This window comes from Terrapene carolina, unplaced genomic scaffold, assembly GCF_002925995.2.
Source record: "Terrapene carolina triunguis isolate 2854851 unplaced genomic scaffold, T_m_triunguis-2.0 Scaffold23, whole genome shotgun sequence".
Lineage (NCBI taxonomy): Eukaryota > Metazoa > Chordata > Testudines > Emydidae > Terrapene > Terrapene triunguis.
The window spans coordinates 535,674-553,996 of record NW_020664374.1 but is presented as its reverse complement, the minus strand read 5'-3'; the positions used below and the strand labels follow the sequence as shown (position 1 = coordinate 553,996).

The 18,323-nt window shown below is 42.9% G+C and overlaps 1 protein-coding gene across 1 annotated transcript in view; it reads left to right on the top strand.

Annotated features, from left to right (window-relative positions):
- LOC113406169 (probable phospholipid-transporting ATPase VA) overlaps nt 1-6,912 on the top strand; it is a 134,368-nt gene extending 127,456 nt beyond the window's left edge. Inside the window, exons 17-21 of the mRNA XM_026649236.2 lie at nt 2,684-2,884; nt 4,979-5,059; nt 5,152-5,256; nt 5,545-5,732; nt 6,198-6,912. Coding sequence (XP_026505021.1) covers nt 2,684-2,884; nt 4,979-5,059; nt 5,152-5,256; nt 5,545-5,732; nt 6,198-6,912 — 1,290 coding nt within the window. The remainder of the gene's footprint in view (nt 1-2,683; nt 2,885-4,978; nt 5,060-5,151; nt 5,257-5,544; nt 5,733-6,197) is intronic.
- Nucleotides 6,913-18,323: the final 11,411 nt, after the last annotated feature.

Below are 18,323 nucleotides of genomic sequence, written 5' to 3'. Positions count from 1 at the left end.
GCGGTTCGCTGCTCCAGGCCAATGGGGGCTGCGGGAAGTGGCGGCCAGCACATCCCTCGGCCCGCGCTGCTTCCTGCAGCCCCCATTGGCCTGGAGCGGCGAACCGCGGCCAGTGGGAGCCGCGATCGGCCGAACCTGCGGATGCGGCAGGTAAACAAACCGGCCCAGCCCACCGGGGGCTTACCCTGGCAGGCCGTGTGCCATAGGTTGCTGATCCCTGTCTCAGTCCAAAGGTAACTTTTAATTGGCATGAGACAGGGCTGTATTTTTCCTCAAATTGCTGACCAGGATAGGAACACCGTGTGTGCTAGGTAAATAATAAAAATAATCATTGGTTGAACTATATTTGCATTAACATGGGCACGATAAAAATATTCTAAGCATGTTCTGATCAAGAATGTCATACTTGCATGCTTTCAAAAAATAATCAAAGTAAACACTTCCAAATTCTGAAGTTCCAAAGATCTCATTGAGCCTTAAAAAGCAAGCCAAATTTGAAAAGTTGGCCTATCCTAGTGCTGCTACCATTGGTGGAGCGTCACCTGTGGTAATGCAATGGCAGGAAACTTACAGAAAAATGCTGGTGTACACAGGCTCATGGTTCTAGGCTTGATCCTGAAATGTGCTGAGCATCTGCACCTTCCTATCTATATATTTCTGTTGTGCCCATCACCATGATAATACCGAACCTCATCAATGAAAGTGGAATATTATACTTTCAGAGAAGTGTATTCAGAGCAATTTTATTTTTAAATCAAAACACTCTCAAGAAATATATGTAAGTACATTCCAATGATCAGCATGCAAAGATTCAATTTATACATTTGCATTTTTGTTCAATACTTGTAAAATCTTACATTCCAATACACCCCTTTCCCCACCCCCAATTACAAGTATTATTTTTTCATGCTGTATTTAGTAAGACATCCAACTGCAGACATTTTCTGAAGCTGTTGCCCCCAGGCTTGAATGAAACTTAAGAATCTCTGTTTGTGTTTGCTCTGCTTCTGCTGCCTTCAGAGCCCGTAAGAGCAATCCTAGTTGCTACCAACCCTGAAACCACAGTGGGAAATAGAATTTATAGACCTGAATGTGTCAGACATATAGTAGCTTCCCTCAGGGAAGGAGAATTCTAACTTCCTCTAAGATGCAAGTACCGGATTCATTCACAGGGAGACCACTCTTGATGAATTGTCTACAGGGAATCAAGATAACTGTGCTGCATACATTCTGCTAGATCTCTATCTCCTCGGGTTTTTACATTTGCTTGTATTGTGTCAATTTCCATTCTGCAGTAGAACTTATCTAGCTCATAGTTTAAGCCGCGGATTGCTGCAGAAACCACGCTGCAGGATTTACAAAGGTGCTGCAGGGTAGGTCCCAGCTGGTCATATGGCTGCTTCGGGTGGCGTAGAAAAGGAAGGGAAAGCTGGGTCAAATGGGAGCTAAGGGAGAGGGCACAGCCTCTCCCCTCCTAGCTAGTTAAAGCAGGGAAACCCTTTCAGGAATTACAGCCAAGTATTTTCAGTTGATTTGCTTTAAATTTTTGTAATTCGTTGGTGGATAATCAACGAGTCTGGAGAACAGGGACGTAGAAGGACTGAGGCTTGGAGCTTTATTTCCTTCCCTGGCTGTAAACCTGCCCAGCAGTTTACACCTCCCTTTTCTAGGATTCAAGTTGTGGCATCCACTCTCCCCTCAAAGCTGAAACAAGCATGTCCTCATCTCCAGACACACTTTACCTCCATTTATAGGTAGATACATCACTAACAGCTGGGCTCTGTAGTTTAAATGAACCCCAGCTGTTCTACGGACACTTCGGCTTTGCTGGTCTGGTTGTCTATCCCACATACATGGTAGCAAAGTGGGTTGTGTGTTTTGTCCATCCCTGGGTGACCCCCAGCCTAGCTGGAGGCAGCATTCCCAAGACCAGGGTCATCACACTCCCTCAGTGTGAATGATTTACCTTTTCATTTTAAAGTGAGGATTGTAGAATGATACATCTCCACCCACTGTTAATCTGATGAAATTGAAAATCAAAGATATTGTGGTGGTCAAATCAAACACAACTTCACTGCAATGTATAGTTCTATCCTCCTGGCTGTGCTCTTCTCATTACAGTCTTGAAAAGAGCTGAAAAGCCCAGTTATCCTCATGCTATCTACTTTGCCTTTGTGAGCTAGCTAAGTCTCCAGAAAATTCTCAAACCAACACAAGATATTGAAATAGAAACAGGATCCTTCTTATGACAGTAATAAACAACACAATGAGATCTACATTCATGAAATATATGTGGAATTCCACAAAAAATGGTGTCATTATTCATTTATGTTTAGCTGCATTTTGTATTCGAGAGTTATAATTGGATTGAAAATTAATTTCATGTGAGGCAAAAGCCCCAGTCATATCCAAGACCACAATCCTGTTAAGACTTATACACATGCTTAACTTTAAGCATGAGTAGTGGGAATGGGAATAATAAATAATAGAAGATCAGGTGTCCTCAGTAGGGACTACTCATGACTTTAAGGTTAAGCACATGTGCAAGTCTTTGCAGAATCAAAGTCAACATGATTTCACAGAGCCATGGAGAGATGATGTACTGAGATTTACACTGTTTTTTTTCCTACTTGTTTTAAATTCCTGACTGATCATGCTTCCTGTACTGCTGTTTTGATTGCAGATGTTTGTGGCCCTTCTCTTCTGGTACCAGTTCTATTGCGGGTTCTCTGGCTCTTCAATGATTGATCAGTGGTACCTGATCTTCTTTAATGTATTATTCTCTTCTCTTCCACAACTGGTCACTGGTGTGCTGGATAAGGATATACCAGCTGAAGTGCTAATTGGTGTACCTCACCTCTACAAAAGTGGCCAGAAAATGGAGGTAAAAACTTTGCCTTTCAGAAGATTTTTTCTGATGGTCATGAGTTTAAATGAAAACCAATCTTGGTGGCAAAGGACACAATGGCACCGAATAAAGCTAAAGAATGGGAGTCTGAGAAACTGTTTTTCTTGCTTGTTAGCATTTCTAGGTGTAAGTCTACACTGGGATAAAAGACCCATAGCTGGCCACGAGGAGGGAGGGTCTCAAAGCCTGGCTTCCAGTCCAAGCCCAAACATCTACACTGCAATTTTGTAGCCTTCAGCCAGAGCCCCACAAGCCCCAGTCAGCTGACCCAAGCTCTGAGACTCGGTGTTTTCATTGCAGTGTAGACATACCCTATAATAATCCTAACCAAAATATCTAAATGCCAGAAACTAAATATGCAGAGTCAGAAACCCTTCATGGAAAACACGTTGGCTGCAGCCCATTTCTGTGTAAACTGCAAGGAAAGGGGCATCAAGCTAGACCACTTGTGCTGATTGCAACTGCAATTTTATCACGAGGGGAGAAGGGTGGCTTCTCGGGTTAGCAAGACTATCATTGTCAAGAGATATCTTCTTGATCAGAAGCCTTACAACAGCTTCCTCTAAGACAACTGGCACCTTGGCCTCTGAAGGGAGTCACTGACTCTCTCAACCAACAGTGCACTCAGTGCTTGGTGCATTACATTTCTAGTAATCTATCTAGATGCTATACTTGAAAGAAGAGGTGGGGAATTGCAGAACTGCTCATTTACAATGTGTTTGTCTTTATCTTCTTTTTTCAATCAGCTGTTGTTTCTGGGTTTTATATTTCCAGCCTTTGGCCTGCTGCTCCAGAACATTGCAATTCAAGTTCCACAAAAGAAATGCCCCTATTTACTTCCCTACTAAAACAGGACAAAAATAGCTAGTCACTGATTTAGTTGAAGCTGATTTGGAGGTTTTATTTGGTTTTCTTCATTGACAAACCAGTCTAAAGGATGATTGGTTTGGCAAAACAGTCAGCAGATTGACAAGAGAAATCTTTCATGTTCACAGTAGAATTCTTTCTCAAAGTTGAGTCCATTGTCCATTCTGAGGTTCTTTGAATGCTATTAAGCAATTTCATTGAATACCTGTCTAAAAAGACTTATAAAAAAAATTTGCTAAACCATTCCTGCTTGTAGGTAGCCAGTAATATCCTCACTCTTCTCTTTGAAAAAGATTTTAATTGGAGCAGTCTACATGTTGTTTCATTAGACCAAAGAACACAAGAGTTTTATGAAAGTCTCATTTCTAGGCTTAGGAAACCATGAGCTAGGGGGAAAAGGAGCTTAATGAATTCATGAAAAAAAATTATCACAGGAAATGTGTAACCTGCATAAGAACATTAGTAAAATAAATGAGCATTTTACCGATCTATGTTTACAAAATGATTTCCTCTATACCCAGTTGTTCTGTATGATAATTCATGTGAATGTAAAAAATGGTTAAATTATTTATACTAATGGGTTAGTAAAATTCAGTACTGTTTCTTAAGGACTGATTATATTGCTGTGTAAATATTCATTAAATATTGTTGTGGATTTTCCTTTCAAAGTAAGCTGCATACTTTCACATTTAATCTTTCTTGAATATATAGTCTTTCGTTTTATATGTACAAGACTTGGGGCCAGATTTTTAAATGAGTTTAGGTGCCTAACTCCCCACTGAAATCAGGCACCAAAATACATTTTAAAATCTGGCCCTTAAACCCCAGTCCTGCAAAGATGTAAGCATGTGTTGAAGTTTGAATACCACAAGTATGTAACTCCACTGAAGTCAATAGGACTAATTATAATGCATAAAGTTAGGCATGTATACAAATCGGTGCTGGATCAGGAGCTCAGATCTAAAGTATACCCTCTTGTGGAAAAACTCACAGAAGAGGATGCTTTAGAGGCAGAAATTCAGGTCATGGAAATCCCAACTAATCACTCCATCAGGAGGGTAGGGTTTGTTGGCCTCGGAAGGGAGAAGAGTGATGAGGTTGTCTGCACAAGCACTGGAAGAAATACATTTCAGTTCAGATTTTTGTCTAGTACTAACAAATGGCTTCTTCGTTAGACTCTTACTGTATGTTTTTGTGTCACAGGAGTACCAACCACACATGTTTTGGATGAACATGATTGATGCACTCTATCAAAGTCTCGTTTGTTTTTACATCCCTTTTTTCGTAAGTTATCCATTCAGACATCCTATTTCATGCAATGTGAGGAGCAGACCTGAAAATACAGATTAGAGTAAAGCCCCTTTCCTTCTTTTCAGACTTACTATGACTCAGAGGTAGATCTATTCTCCTGGGGAACGCCCATCACCACGATAGCTCTTTTCACCATTATATTACACTTGGCTATTGAAACCAAAACTTGGGTAAGTCGTCCACATGGAAATTATATAGGAGCCTTCTGGGATATTTTACCTATTTCCTTAGTGTCACTCTTTAAAATCAAGAAAAGCGTGTTTTATTCCCTCAGCACTGTCTATTTTTATCAAGCATTTTAACCAAAAATGAAAATGGTTTGAAACTGCGAGCAGTGAGCAGCTTTGTAATCCTGTTTGTAGAATAAGGATTTGTGAAATTACACTGATGTAAATACATCTGTGCATGGATTTTGTACCAGAAAATTAAAAATCAGTTTTTCTTGCTGTTTCTTCTAGACTTTGTTCCACTGGTCATCTTGTATCTTCAGTATCCTTTTATTTTTCATTGTGGCTCTGGTTTATAATGTTTCTTGCCCAATATGTTATCCTCCATCCAATCCCTACTGGACTATGGAAAAATTGATGGGAGAGCCTGTGTTTTACTTGATTTGTATTATATCACCAGTTGTTGCATTACTGCCCAGGTATAGTATCTTCCCCCTGTGTGTGTATATGTTAGTGGCTCGTATACTTTGGAGTGGAATGAGAGGAAAGGCAAAGGGATGTGCCTGAATATGATTTGGGGTGAGGGGCGTTTCTAATGTTTTTTCTTTTTTATTGTCAGCCAGCTGAAGTATATTATTAGCTTCATTTGATTATTTAAGGCTGCTGGCTAACAGAGTCCAATTACTTGTGTATTAGTATTATCGCTGGTGGGTAGTTATTGTAGGTCACATTATTGTCAGGGTACTCAGAGCTCTTTGGGCAATCTTTTTATTTTAAATGTCAAATCTAAAGAAAATGAATTAACTGTGGTACTTGCCTGTATAAACTCTCATTCTGTTAAAGTAATTGTATATTCTGTTCTGTGGATATTTTTCTCTTGATAAAATCTCAAGCAGATCCTCTTTCTTTGATTTCTTTTCATATGTACATTTTTCCTCCTTCAGATTTCTGTACAGAACCCTTCAGGGGACCGTCTTCCCAACCCAACTTCAGCTTGGACGCCAGTTGAATAGATTGCCTCCAGAGACTCGCAACCAGATTCCGAACAGGTTGAATATCAAAAAGGAAACCATTCCCCAGAAATCCCCATGTGCAGAACATTCCCCACAGAATCCTCAGTCAAATGATAGTGATTGTTTTAAGGGCTGCAACCAAACCCCCTCTTCGCAATCATCTCAGTATGGAAATGACCCAGCTTTCCCATCAAATACAAAGGCAGAACACACAACAGGACTGAGTGTTATTGCTTCTCCTCCTGGATCTCTGTTATGTGAGGGGAAAAAACACTCCTCAGTGGCAAACAGTCAAGAACGATCCCTGGGATTTCACGAAATTACTCACAACACTTCAGAGATGGAGTCAATGTCTGTAGAAGAAACGTTCCCATGGAACACAACAGTCGACCAGTCAAGCTTCAGTTTTATGAACTGGATCACATCAACTCCCCTGTTCAGTCGGTTTGGGAGAGTTTTACAACTGTCACCACATCGTTTACAAAATGAAGTACAGGACAACATGTGTGTGCTTGGCTCCATATCTTCTTTGCATCAGGATTTCAAAGGCTTAACAGGGAAGAACTCAAACGACTTCCAGGAACAACTTAAAGGGACCCCAACTAATTTCTGTAAAAGTGAAACTCTTGAAACCACCTTCTTATGACATGGGCCTTGAGTACATTTATATATTTTCTATTTGCACAGATGTATAGTGAAATTACTCTAATTGTTCCAGAGATGAAACAGGCAATCAAAGGTACAAAAAAATTATTTAAAAAATGTTTAAGTGCTATATATTGAAATAAGAGCTTTAAATATAAAGAAGAAAATACACTTGAATTTTTTTCATCTCATTTTATAAGAAAATGCAGGTTGTTTCTTTTTCAGTTGCTTCTCTTTCATTCTGGCAAGTATTACAAGCAATGGACCTACCTACCTTGTCCAAAAGGTTTGGATTTCAGGAGCAATTATAGACATGATTATAGTTGGTTCAGCAATCATGGAGGGGAAAAAACATAATGATAACACTACATCCCAGCAGTTTGGATAATTTGTCATCTGATTTAAAATAAAAAATCTCTGTGAGGTCTGACAATCAAGTTTTTAAGGGGAAAACTGCTGGGCAGATCTTTGAAAATATCATACCTCTTTGTAAATATTAACAGTATCTCACCACCGCATAAATACACCAGCATCTTATAAATGTCACCATAATTGAGTATCTCCTCAGTAGCATTTTATTTCTCATGATAAAACAATAAAGAAATGACCATCCATAATACAAAGTGGTTGCCCAGTCTGGCGTTAATAAGAGTTCAGTGCTTCACTTGCAGTCAGTAAAAATAGCTTGCATTTGACAGGTCGGGCCATTCCTTTTAAAAAGAAAAACCGTTTTGCTTTGTAAAGAGATGTTGGGGGGGGAAGTGATTGTATGTTGTATGTGCGGTATGATATAAGTCAGTGGGAATTGAGAGCACTCTCAGCATGCAGCAGTCTGCTCCATTGAAATGCCACAGAACTTGCTGAAGAATGTAGGTCCAGTTAAAGAATACATGGAGAGCCCTTTGTTATAGATTACAGCCTCTTTCACTTCTAGTCCAGTGACTTGAAGCCCGAATCATTAGTGGCCATCTTTACCTCGGGAGACTGTTTTGGGTTTGCATCCATAATCACATAGCGTGTGCCATCTCCACACATAAACTAACACAGGATATGGGGATTGGTCCTGCTTTGAGCAGGGGGTTGGACTAGATGACCTCCTGAGGTCCCTTCCAACCCTGATATTCTATGATTCTATGATATAGTTGTCACGTATTGTCTTTGCAACTTGAGTTTTCAGAACATCCTATTTTTGTTTACTATTAGTTGTGTAAGCTCAAAACTTGCACACCTCATTCTCTGTGTGTTGACAGAAAATCCCCAGCCATATTGGCTCCCATGGAGTCCCTCAACCTTAAGCCCCAATATTTGCCATACACTGGTTTCTAAGCCTCTCTGGGTATTTTTAAAAGGGTTTCCATGTTGGTCTCTTCCCACAAACACAGACCGAATTGGTCATATCAAAATGCGAAACCTGAACAAAGGGAAGAAGTAAAAGCAATATAAATAAAGGGTTACTATCAGGCTTTATTTATGTTGCCCTGATAAAATGTGACACACAATCATACAGCCAAACTAATTTTGGGATGAGAATATTTCTATCCTCATTATGAAGTAGATATTGAATGTGCTAAATGTATCCACAACACTCACATATTCTAGCTTTTCATTAAACATGAGATTGACTTGGGGAAGGACTTGTGATTCAAACAGGGCTTTATCATTTTTTCCTCACCTCCAAAAAGAATGTGTTAGGTCTAAAATAGAGGAAATCTCTCTTCTTTTTAATAAATTCTTACTGGCAGAAAGTGTTGTAATGTGTCTATATTCTATGTGGTTACCTTAGGAATCAGGCAATAGATTTCTACACATGCTTAGATCACCAAATGCATCCCATAGAATCCTGTTGGAAGGATTCATTTGTCCAATTGATCTTGCAGACATTTAACATGGACTATGCAGCATGTGCCAGTCCAAAGAACTCTCCTAGGGGGAGCTACAATCTCTTTTTTTAATGGCAAAGGAAGTAATGGCTCACCTTTTTAAAGCAATATCAGTGTGAAAATATTGCCATCTGGGAGAAACATTTCCTCAGTTGTAAAACAGGATGTCAGGGTGAAATCCACTCCGCCCACATAAAGCCAGAATAGTCAGACACCAAGTGGGTGGAGTTTGGAGAGGCTGGGACCATGAAATCCACTCCCTGGCCCAACAATATCTGTGGCCAGGGCAGGAGGTGGCTCTGTATGGCCCTTGTGGCTGCGATTGCAGCACAGCTCCAGATGCCCCACGGCAGGTATGTAGGGTGTTGGGGCCACTGGATCCATGTAAATACCGATTGTGTGGCCCTTTCGCTTCTTTCCCTATCATTATTACTGCATTGTAACAGCACTGGAGCCCTGTTGTGCTAGGCACTGTATAAACAGATACTAGTGACCTGTACATTGATTTTCAATAGCTAGATAGAAGTACAGTAATATTAACAAAGAACTCTATCATCTTACTGCCTCGACTTCAGATGTTATATTTCTGGCAAATATTTACTATGAGGCAAAACCTGGCATATAAAATCTTGAAATGGAAGCAAAATTGTACCCCAGTATTATTACTTGGTTCAGCTGTATTTAACTTGTATTTAACTATGTGCCAAGATCATAATGCCTCTATTTTTGATGCAGATGTAAAACCAAGACCCCGGCCACTGGTGACTATTGATAGTCCTCTGATCCAGTGGTTCTCAAAGCTGGTCCGCTGCTTGTTCAGGGAAAGCCCCTGGTGGGCCGGGCCGGTTTGTTCACCTGCCGTGTCCACAGGTTCGGCCGATCGCGGCTCCCACTGGCCGCGGTTCGCCGCTCCAGGCTAATGGGGGCTGTGGGAAGGGCGGCCAGCACATCCCTCGGCCCGTGCCGCTTCCTGCAGCCAGGGCCGGCTCCAGGGTTTTTGCCGCCCCAAGCGGCGAAGAAAAAAAAAAAAGCCGCGATCGCGATCGGCGGGAGCTCCACCGCGCCGCTTTCTTCTTAGGCGGCAATTCGGCAGCAGGTCCTTCCCTCCAAGAGGGACTGAGGGACCTGCCACTGAATTGCCGCCGAAGAGCCCGACGTGCCGCCCCTTCCCCTTGGCCGCCACAAGCACCTGCTTGCTGGGCTGGTGCCTGCAGCCGGCCCTGCCTGCAGCCCCCATTAGCCTGAAGCGGCGAACCGCGGCCAGTGGAAGCCGCGATCGGCCGAACCTGCGGACGCGGCAGGTAAACAAACCGGCCTGGCCCGCCAGGGGCTTTCCCTGCACAAGCGGCAGACCGGCTTTGAGAACCACTGCTCTGGTCCTTTCCACAAGTTCAGAGGTGATACAATTGATCCGTGACGCTGGCCCAATTCAGATTACAGTCCACATCGATTTAAGGGCTTTGTTGAGGAAAACAGCTGATTCCATAGCTGCCAGGGAATTAAAGCTCCTCAGGCCTCCCTAGTTACGCAGCTACAGAGGCTGCTTCCGATTTCAAGGGGCAACTTTCCCGTCCACCTAATATCAAATTATGGGTTGGATGGTGAGAATGCTCAACATCTTACAGGATTGGGTTTTACATGACCACTCAAGATGGCATTCTTTCCACAACTGATGTCCCAGACTCTGCTCACTCGGTTATGATGTTGTGCTACTTTGTCACTTCCTGTCTTAAGCAGCTGTGTAGTGTTTCAGTGCCCCACTAAGCTCGTTCCGTTCTCTCACTGCCTGAATTTTGGTGGTGGGTTAAGTGATCCCTATCAACGAACAGATAGTCTTTGTGAAACATTTTGAGATCTTTATTAATGAAAGGTGCTATATAAAAAATATTTTGCACTTATATTGTTTATATTGCAATATATGGATATGTTAAAGTATGGTTCAAATAAATTACATCAAACCTGGATGTTGCTTCATTTGGTGGTTCAGTCATCTGGGAATCGCATTTTCTGCCCTAATCCTGGAATCCACATTAAAAAACCCAAACCAAATAAAACATCTTTTGCCACAGCTATTTCTCAGTTCAAATTGTACGGCCCCTGAGGCATTATTCAGCCTCAATTAAATTTGGAAGTGTACTTTGTGTCCTGACCCATGTAGGAGTTCTGGGAAACATTGGTGGTATAGTAGGCCAGACAGTCCAGATAAATATGTACTGTAGTGTAATAGTAGCAAATACTCACCCCAACTCCCCAAGCTTCAGAGCCTGAGCTCTTGCTCAAGTCTGTGAGCCCAGAGGTCCGCTTCCATTTGCTCCAAAATGCTGTGTAGACATACCCTCTCTTCCATTACTAATCACCTAAACAATCTGGCTCCCCAAACATCATGGCAGGGTCTAACTTTTCTCCCCTACTTTCCAATAACAATCCCTTAGATTAAAAATCTATGCAGGTGGCTGCACTGTCTGCAGTTTAAGACACTATTGAAAATGTGCTGTGCTAAGTATTGGCTGCCTTCGACTCTCCGGGATTGCTGCCGTGGGGATTCTGGATGCGTAATTAGTGAAAAGAATTCCAACAACTGATAGTGCTTATGTGTGAAGCTAATTAAGATTTCTTAATGTTAATGAATAAGCCATTTAACAGTTCCAGCCTGTGTGTCTTCAATCAAAAAATAAAATTGGAATTACAGCAAAATATCCTTTTTGGTAACCTAAGAGGTACATGCAGGGCCAAATTTTCAAGTATCCTCTAATTTTAGATGCCCAGCTTTAACTGTGTAGGGGTCTGTTTTTCAGGTGTGCTGAGCACCTACATCCCTGTTGAAATTTAGTTGGAGCAGAATTGATTTCAGCTGGAGTCCCTGGCCTCAGCACATCTGAAAATCAAGCCCCAGGTGACTGAAGCTGGCAACACAAGAACCGAGCAACACAAAATTAGCGGCCACTTTTGAAAATGTGGGCCAGGTTCCAAGGGTCATAAGTTACATTGAAAGTAGAACCTATTAAGAGACAAAATTCTGGGGCATATGTTGATCTTTTGGCCTTATCTCCAGCTTGAACAGTGCCTTCCAAGTAGTTTTAGGGGTGTTTGCTCTGTCCAGGAATTTTCCCTTTGACATTTAAAGTGCACCACCACCTATATCCATCCAAGAGAAGGGTTAGCATATTGTACCCAGGGAAGGTAAAGTCGACAAATTCTTGAAGTCTGTTTTGCCGATGTGAGAATTCTTATTAGGACAAATTTTAAAGTGCCATTTGTGACATATTGGGACATATGTGTATAAATGTTTGATAGTATATCTGTTTGATAGTAATCTGTCTGACTGCCAGGAGTTACATCAAAAGACACTGCTGAGGGAGAAACCCACAGGAAACAAAACTATAGCAAAGATAAGCTCCTTGAGGAGAAATGGCTGGGATCCATTCAGGTGAGATTTGTTTACTCTTCCCAAGGCTGAAACCTGGGATCAAAGGAGATCCAAAAGATCAAGGATCTACAAAAGGGAGATTGTTTGGGTGAGCTGAGAGGGTATGTCCACCCTGCAGTTAGCCACCTGCCGCTGGCCTGTGCCAGCTGACTGGAGTGCACCGGGCTTGGGCTGTGGGGCTGTTTCATTGCAGTGTAGACATTCCAGCATGGGCTGGAGCCTGGGCTCTGGTACCCTCCCACCTCGCAGCGTCCTAGAGCCCAGGCTCCAGCCTGAGCCCGGACATCTACACAGCAATTTAACAGCCCCGCAGCCCAAGCCCCGTGACCCTGAGTCAGCTGGCACGGGCCAGCCGTGGGTTTTTAATCACAGTGTAGACATACCCAGAGAGGCTGGCCAGGATATGTCAGTAAAAAGGCTCGCAGTCCGACTGAGACAGAGCCATGGGGCATGCTGCTGCACTGCAAGCTGTTTCTCCCCAGCGGTGGAGTTCAATGGGCTGAGGGGAGCTTACCAATGTGAGAAGGCGTTTATTGTTTTACCCTTTGCTCTCCCTGCTTGGTGCTTTTGAGACATGAATAAATCCCACTTGGTTTTGAAGATGTTTGTTTCTGTCTCACTGCAACAACCTGCTGTCACAGTTTCTGGCGAACAAATGGCTCGCAGCTGCAGATGCTGTACCCGCTGAAGAAGTCATAGTCGATACCCAGGCGGTTGTAACCTAGGTTGTGGTGAAGAGTGGGCCCAGGTTTACCCAGAAGAGGTAAAGGCCTGAGGGGGTGCACCTGTGGGTGTGGTCGGTGAGACCCCGAGACGGGACAGCTACGCAGCTAGCCCAGTAACCGTGACACATGGGGTTTGCTTCCAATAAAACTAAGTGAATACATACGAACTTGGCCTGATGGGAGTTTTGCATAAACTGAGCAAAGACTTCAGGCTGCAGTCCCACATCAGTCATGTATTTACTACAATTTATAAAATGTCGGAATCAAAACAATCCCTTAGCGTGTGTACAATAATTAAAACAACAATTAAAGAACTGGCGCCGTACAGACAAAAGGCACTAAGGCCTGAATGCACAAAAGGAGTAGGGTGCCTAAGTCCCTTGTTTAGGCACTTAAGTCCCAGTGTCGGGACCCAGAACTCCTGCTGAGCTCACTTGGCAGAAGTTGTGCCTCTGGGCATGCGCACTGCTGCCTCCCTGTGGGAAATGGGGCATGTACCTCCCATCTAAGCCCCAGAGTGATTCACAAAGCTGGGGAAGTTAGGTGTTCAGCCATCTAACTAGCTTGAGGGGGCCGATCTCGTAGGTGTGCTCAGAGCCCAGCTACCAGATCGGGCCCTTCAGGCAAGCTCAGACAAAACAGCTGGGGGTGGGGGACGATGACCTCCCTCACAACTTTTAGCCCAGTGCTTAGGGCATTGGGATGTGGGAGATCCCCAATTCGAGTTCTCCCTCTACCTGGTGGAGGAAGGGATTTCAACAGGGCTCTGCCACCTCTCCTGAGTGTACTCTAAGTAGGGGGACCATACATCCTGTTTTGGCCGGCGCAGTCCCTTTTTTCATACCCAGTCCCGGCCTCCCCACCTTTTTTGGCAAACCTAACCTTTTTTCCATTTGCTCTTACCAACTTGATCAGTGTAGCCTGTAGTGCACTCACTTGGCAGGGGGGCTGGATCCTGGGTCCCTCCCTCCCAAGTGAGTGCGCTACAGGCTACACAGTCATTCTCATGCTTATACTCTCTAGAGGCAGTTGGGCGTACGAGGAACTGGGCCCAGCTGGGGACTGGGTAAGACAGCCTTTATTTTTAATTTATTTTTGGACTTAGATACTCCAGAAGGGGGAGGACTTTTATTTAATGACTTAGCCGGAGAGTCAAATCACTGCACTGAGTTACAACAGCAAGTCATTGCAGCTGCCCAAGCAGGCTGAGAAGGGGAAACTGAGGCAGGTCTGCTGCAGAGCCTCCCCAGCCCATGAAGGGTCACTCTGGAGGTAGCAGCCCTGTAACAGTAAGAAAACCAGTTTTGTTTTGTTTTTCAACAGAAAATTTTCTAGTAGCCCTAATTATCGCTAGCACTTTTATCCCCACATGAACTAAGTTTTTCTGAATGGACTGGGGGTTTGTGAGATTTCTGTCTTCTTTTTATACTGTTTGCTTTTGTAGATACGGTTAACTTTTAGTTAGTTTATGTTCTGCAACCAGAGCGCTATTATAATAGCTGAAAGGGAATTAATCTTAAAATCCATGTACAGATGACTGAAATAAAAGCACTGGAAACAAGACAAAATGATTACACTGATTCTTAATTTAAATTAAGACACTAATTAAAGGCTAAAGGGTTCTCCCCTCAGTGTATATGAAAATCATTAATGTTAATGTGAGTTGACTGCATATATCAAGGGGAGAATATACCCTAAAGTTACCAAGGTTTTGCGCTAAATTTCTGAGCCTAATGAAAGTTAACCCATTTGCACTCAAGTTCAGTGGGGATATGATTCTATTTCTTTTAACCTACCAAGACCCCTATAAAGTTCAGCTTACAGGATTCTATCCTGTTTAGGTTCTCACACTGCACCCAACACCTTCTCCTTACCCCAGTTAAATTAAATGTTCCTGTGTCCAAAGGGTGTGAGCTAGCAGCAAGGTCAGCGACTTTTTAAAAAGAAAACAATTGTGAATTTTCAATCAGAAACCCATTTCTGGAATAGTTTATGAAGGCCAATGTACTGAGAATAACAGAGACCCTCTTGATTCATTCCATGTGTTTTCTAGAGAAAAGACCATGGAGTGACAGAGGCTCGGCATATGCTGTGCCTCTGAGGGTGCATCCACACTAGGAAAAAAGGTGGGCTCTTAATGGTGTTAGCTAGCACATGAGAGCATGTTACTATGGACAATGCAATGGTAATTTTAACACAAGTTAGCAGGTTGAGGTAAACACTAGAGGGGAGCCCAGTGTTACCTCAACCTGCTAATACATGGTAAAACTACACCTGGCTCGTACACAGCAGGATGTGAAGATGTTACTTACCATTAGACAGCCCTGTGGGGCTATCTAAATTATGGCAGATGCCCTGGGCTGCCCAGAATCGCCCCAGCACTATGCGCTGCAGCTCCACGCCCTACACCAAGGCTTGCGAGGGAGTCCTCAGAAGACTGTCCTCTACTATCTCCCTCAGTTCCTAGATCGGTGGAATTCTCCCACAGCTGTATGCACAGCTTTTAGGGCACCTTTACACTGCCCTGGCCCTTCTACCTGGTGTGAAGGGGCCAAAGCCAGGGTATATCATGCACATAAATCTTCCCATTTGTTCTCACCAGAGCTTGGACCCCACCCGTTTTGTGAAATATTTGTGAAATGTAAGACTATGCTGGGTGTTGCCATGTACACGAGAGCACCAGGCATTCTGCTTTTCTTCAAAATGGCCTCCCCTGGCAGCTATTCCACTGGAGCAATGCTACTGTCAACCAATAGGGGTAGGGTCATGACTGCAGGAGACATACTCTTCACAGGAACCACACAAAGAGTATGGAACCAACTGCTAGCAGAAATAACACCCACAAACCTCACTGCATTCAGAGCTACATCCAAAAATGCCAGTTCTTCGCCCTAGATTTCCACAATAGCCCCCTCGTTCTTACAAAGCCGTTAAAAGTGAAACACATCTAAAGCTCTAACTGCTTTTTTGGTGGCAGGGAAGGAAGGCGAAAGAGAGAGCATTGTTATCTTTTAACTCATGGGAGGGGCTCAGGTACCATGGTGATGCAGGCCGTATAGAGATAGATAGATGGAGGGAGAGAAAATTCTCATGCTCAGTACTGACATGAGCAGCTTTATAAATTAGAGTGAGTTTGTGTAGGCCATCACATGAGTAACTGTAGAGATGTTTCACCTATAAGGTTCTTCAGATACTTATCACTTAGCAAGTGAGAATAGCATATGCTTTCCCACTCTCAGCCCCATACCCATGAGCATGCTTTCTTCCATGGAAATACAATAGTCGCAATTGCAGTGTCATTTCCCCACATTTACTACTGAACTGGTAAGTGAGATGCCACAATATTTTCTTCTACTTAGAACAGGAAAAGCCTGGGAGAGCTTTCGGCTTTCACTTTTGGCAAATGTTGACTCTTTAATGGCAGCCACTGTCCATAACTCCACAGACAGATTACAGTAACTAAGAAATCAGGGTTAAAAAAAATCAACAGCGCCAAATGAAGTTGGTTTCTAAATTTATTTTGCTTAAATGGGAATTTTAATTTAAAGGGTTTGCTGTTAAAATGTGAACATTTACTAATGGTTATCAGGAATGGTATTTGATATTTCCACAACTTGCCCCTTTATTTACCACAGAGATCCCTTATTCTAATGACTGTCAAATCATTTTGTACTTGCCTGCCTTATTGGATGGGGATCGGGTAATGTGAAGATTAATGTCTGAGCTGTTGAGATGAAAAGTACTATACATGCACTTGACTACTTGACTGTAAGGATATAGCTAAGTGTTTGCGGGAACCATGCAAAGTGCTTTTATTGTTTGTTATTTTATTTTATTGCTGTGCTTCTACTAAGTGCTTAGGGGAAATAGCATTTTATGCATGGAAACATGTGCTGTGTTAAATTAGGTTGCAAGGTGTGATGTGAAACAGATTTTTGAGTGCCGTGAAGCACTATTTGGAAAGAATGAACGTGCAAAACTGTCCCTCCAGTCAATAACTGACACAATGCACAAAATAAGAACAAGGCCCAGGTGCATCGGCACCTGCAGATGACTTCCTCAGAGGTCCTTTCAGTCTTCTTCTGTTTTCTATTTCTGCTTCCTGACGCCGCTTTTTGCAAGTTTAAACTTTTCTGCTGGAACTGGCTCCGCTGCCCATCCTAAATTCCTTCCTTCCACTCCCAAATTCACACCTCTCCAGGCCAAAAGTGTCCCATGGAGCCTCTGATTCCGAGTGGTTTATTTTATAGGTGTCCAGTTATCTGAGACAACTTGAACTTGATTTTCACCAGTGTACAACTCCTATTGCTCAGCACCTCCCCATCTGTAGTTGGGCTCCCAACATCAGAGGCCACCTCTGCAAAATGTCCTTCATGAAGACATCTGTGCCCTGACATGTGGCATTAGGCCTGAACCTCCATCAGTAGTAATGCAATAAGAAAAAATAGAATATTATGTCTGAATCAAAACATGGAAAAACACACCCTAGTCAACTGTAACGAAACAAGCCCCACAAACTCTGTGCATACAAGTATATGCATAGATACTTGGAGCAAAGCTGTTCTGCAAGGAGAAGTCCACAGGTAGTCAGTGTAGATGTTTCATACCCAGTTAGGAACGTGGGTGTTTAATGCACAATTATTACTCTGCAGGAACTATGCTGATACTGGGCTTGTACGCAGTCATTTTCACCTCTGTATAGTGGGTGTCAGCTCAGCAGAGCAGCATTTTGTTCTACTTTACATGACTGCACAAGGTACAAGGCAGGGGAGAGTCAGACCCATTATTTATGCAGTGTATAAATGAGAACGGATCTCTCTTGAGATCCACCACACTGTATTTTTAATGCTTTTAGCTCACTGTTAGTTTTGCACATTACAAGTAGCTCGTTGGCCAAAGCCCAACACTCCTCGAAATGGTGTTGGAACTGGTTCGTTTGGCCTGTGATCTTTCCATTTCAGTGTAATTTTAATCCCCACCGGCTTTATGAAAACCGAGCTAAATGATGTTTTCTATCAATGGGTTACGGGAGTGCGCTGCATGTAAAACCATTGATTCCGGGCCCAATCCTATGAGGTGTGCTGAGCATCGTCAACTCTTGTTGATTTTAGTGGGAGCTGACTCAGCACCAGGCAGGATCAGCCCTTTAGAATAATACAAAATCTCAGGAGCTCTCCTTTTGTGTTAGGTGTACTGAGGCCAGGGCACAGACTTCACCTAGCAAGTCCCAGCTGCTCATGAAACACTTCTTTATACAGGGAGGGGAAATTAACAGTGTATATGTCATGAGGAATTCATTTCCCCCCTCCTCCAAAGCAGCTGGCCAATGTAATTTTGCTAATAGAAGACTGTTCTAAAAATATCCCTAGATGAATGAAAA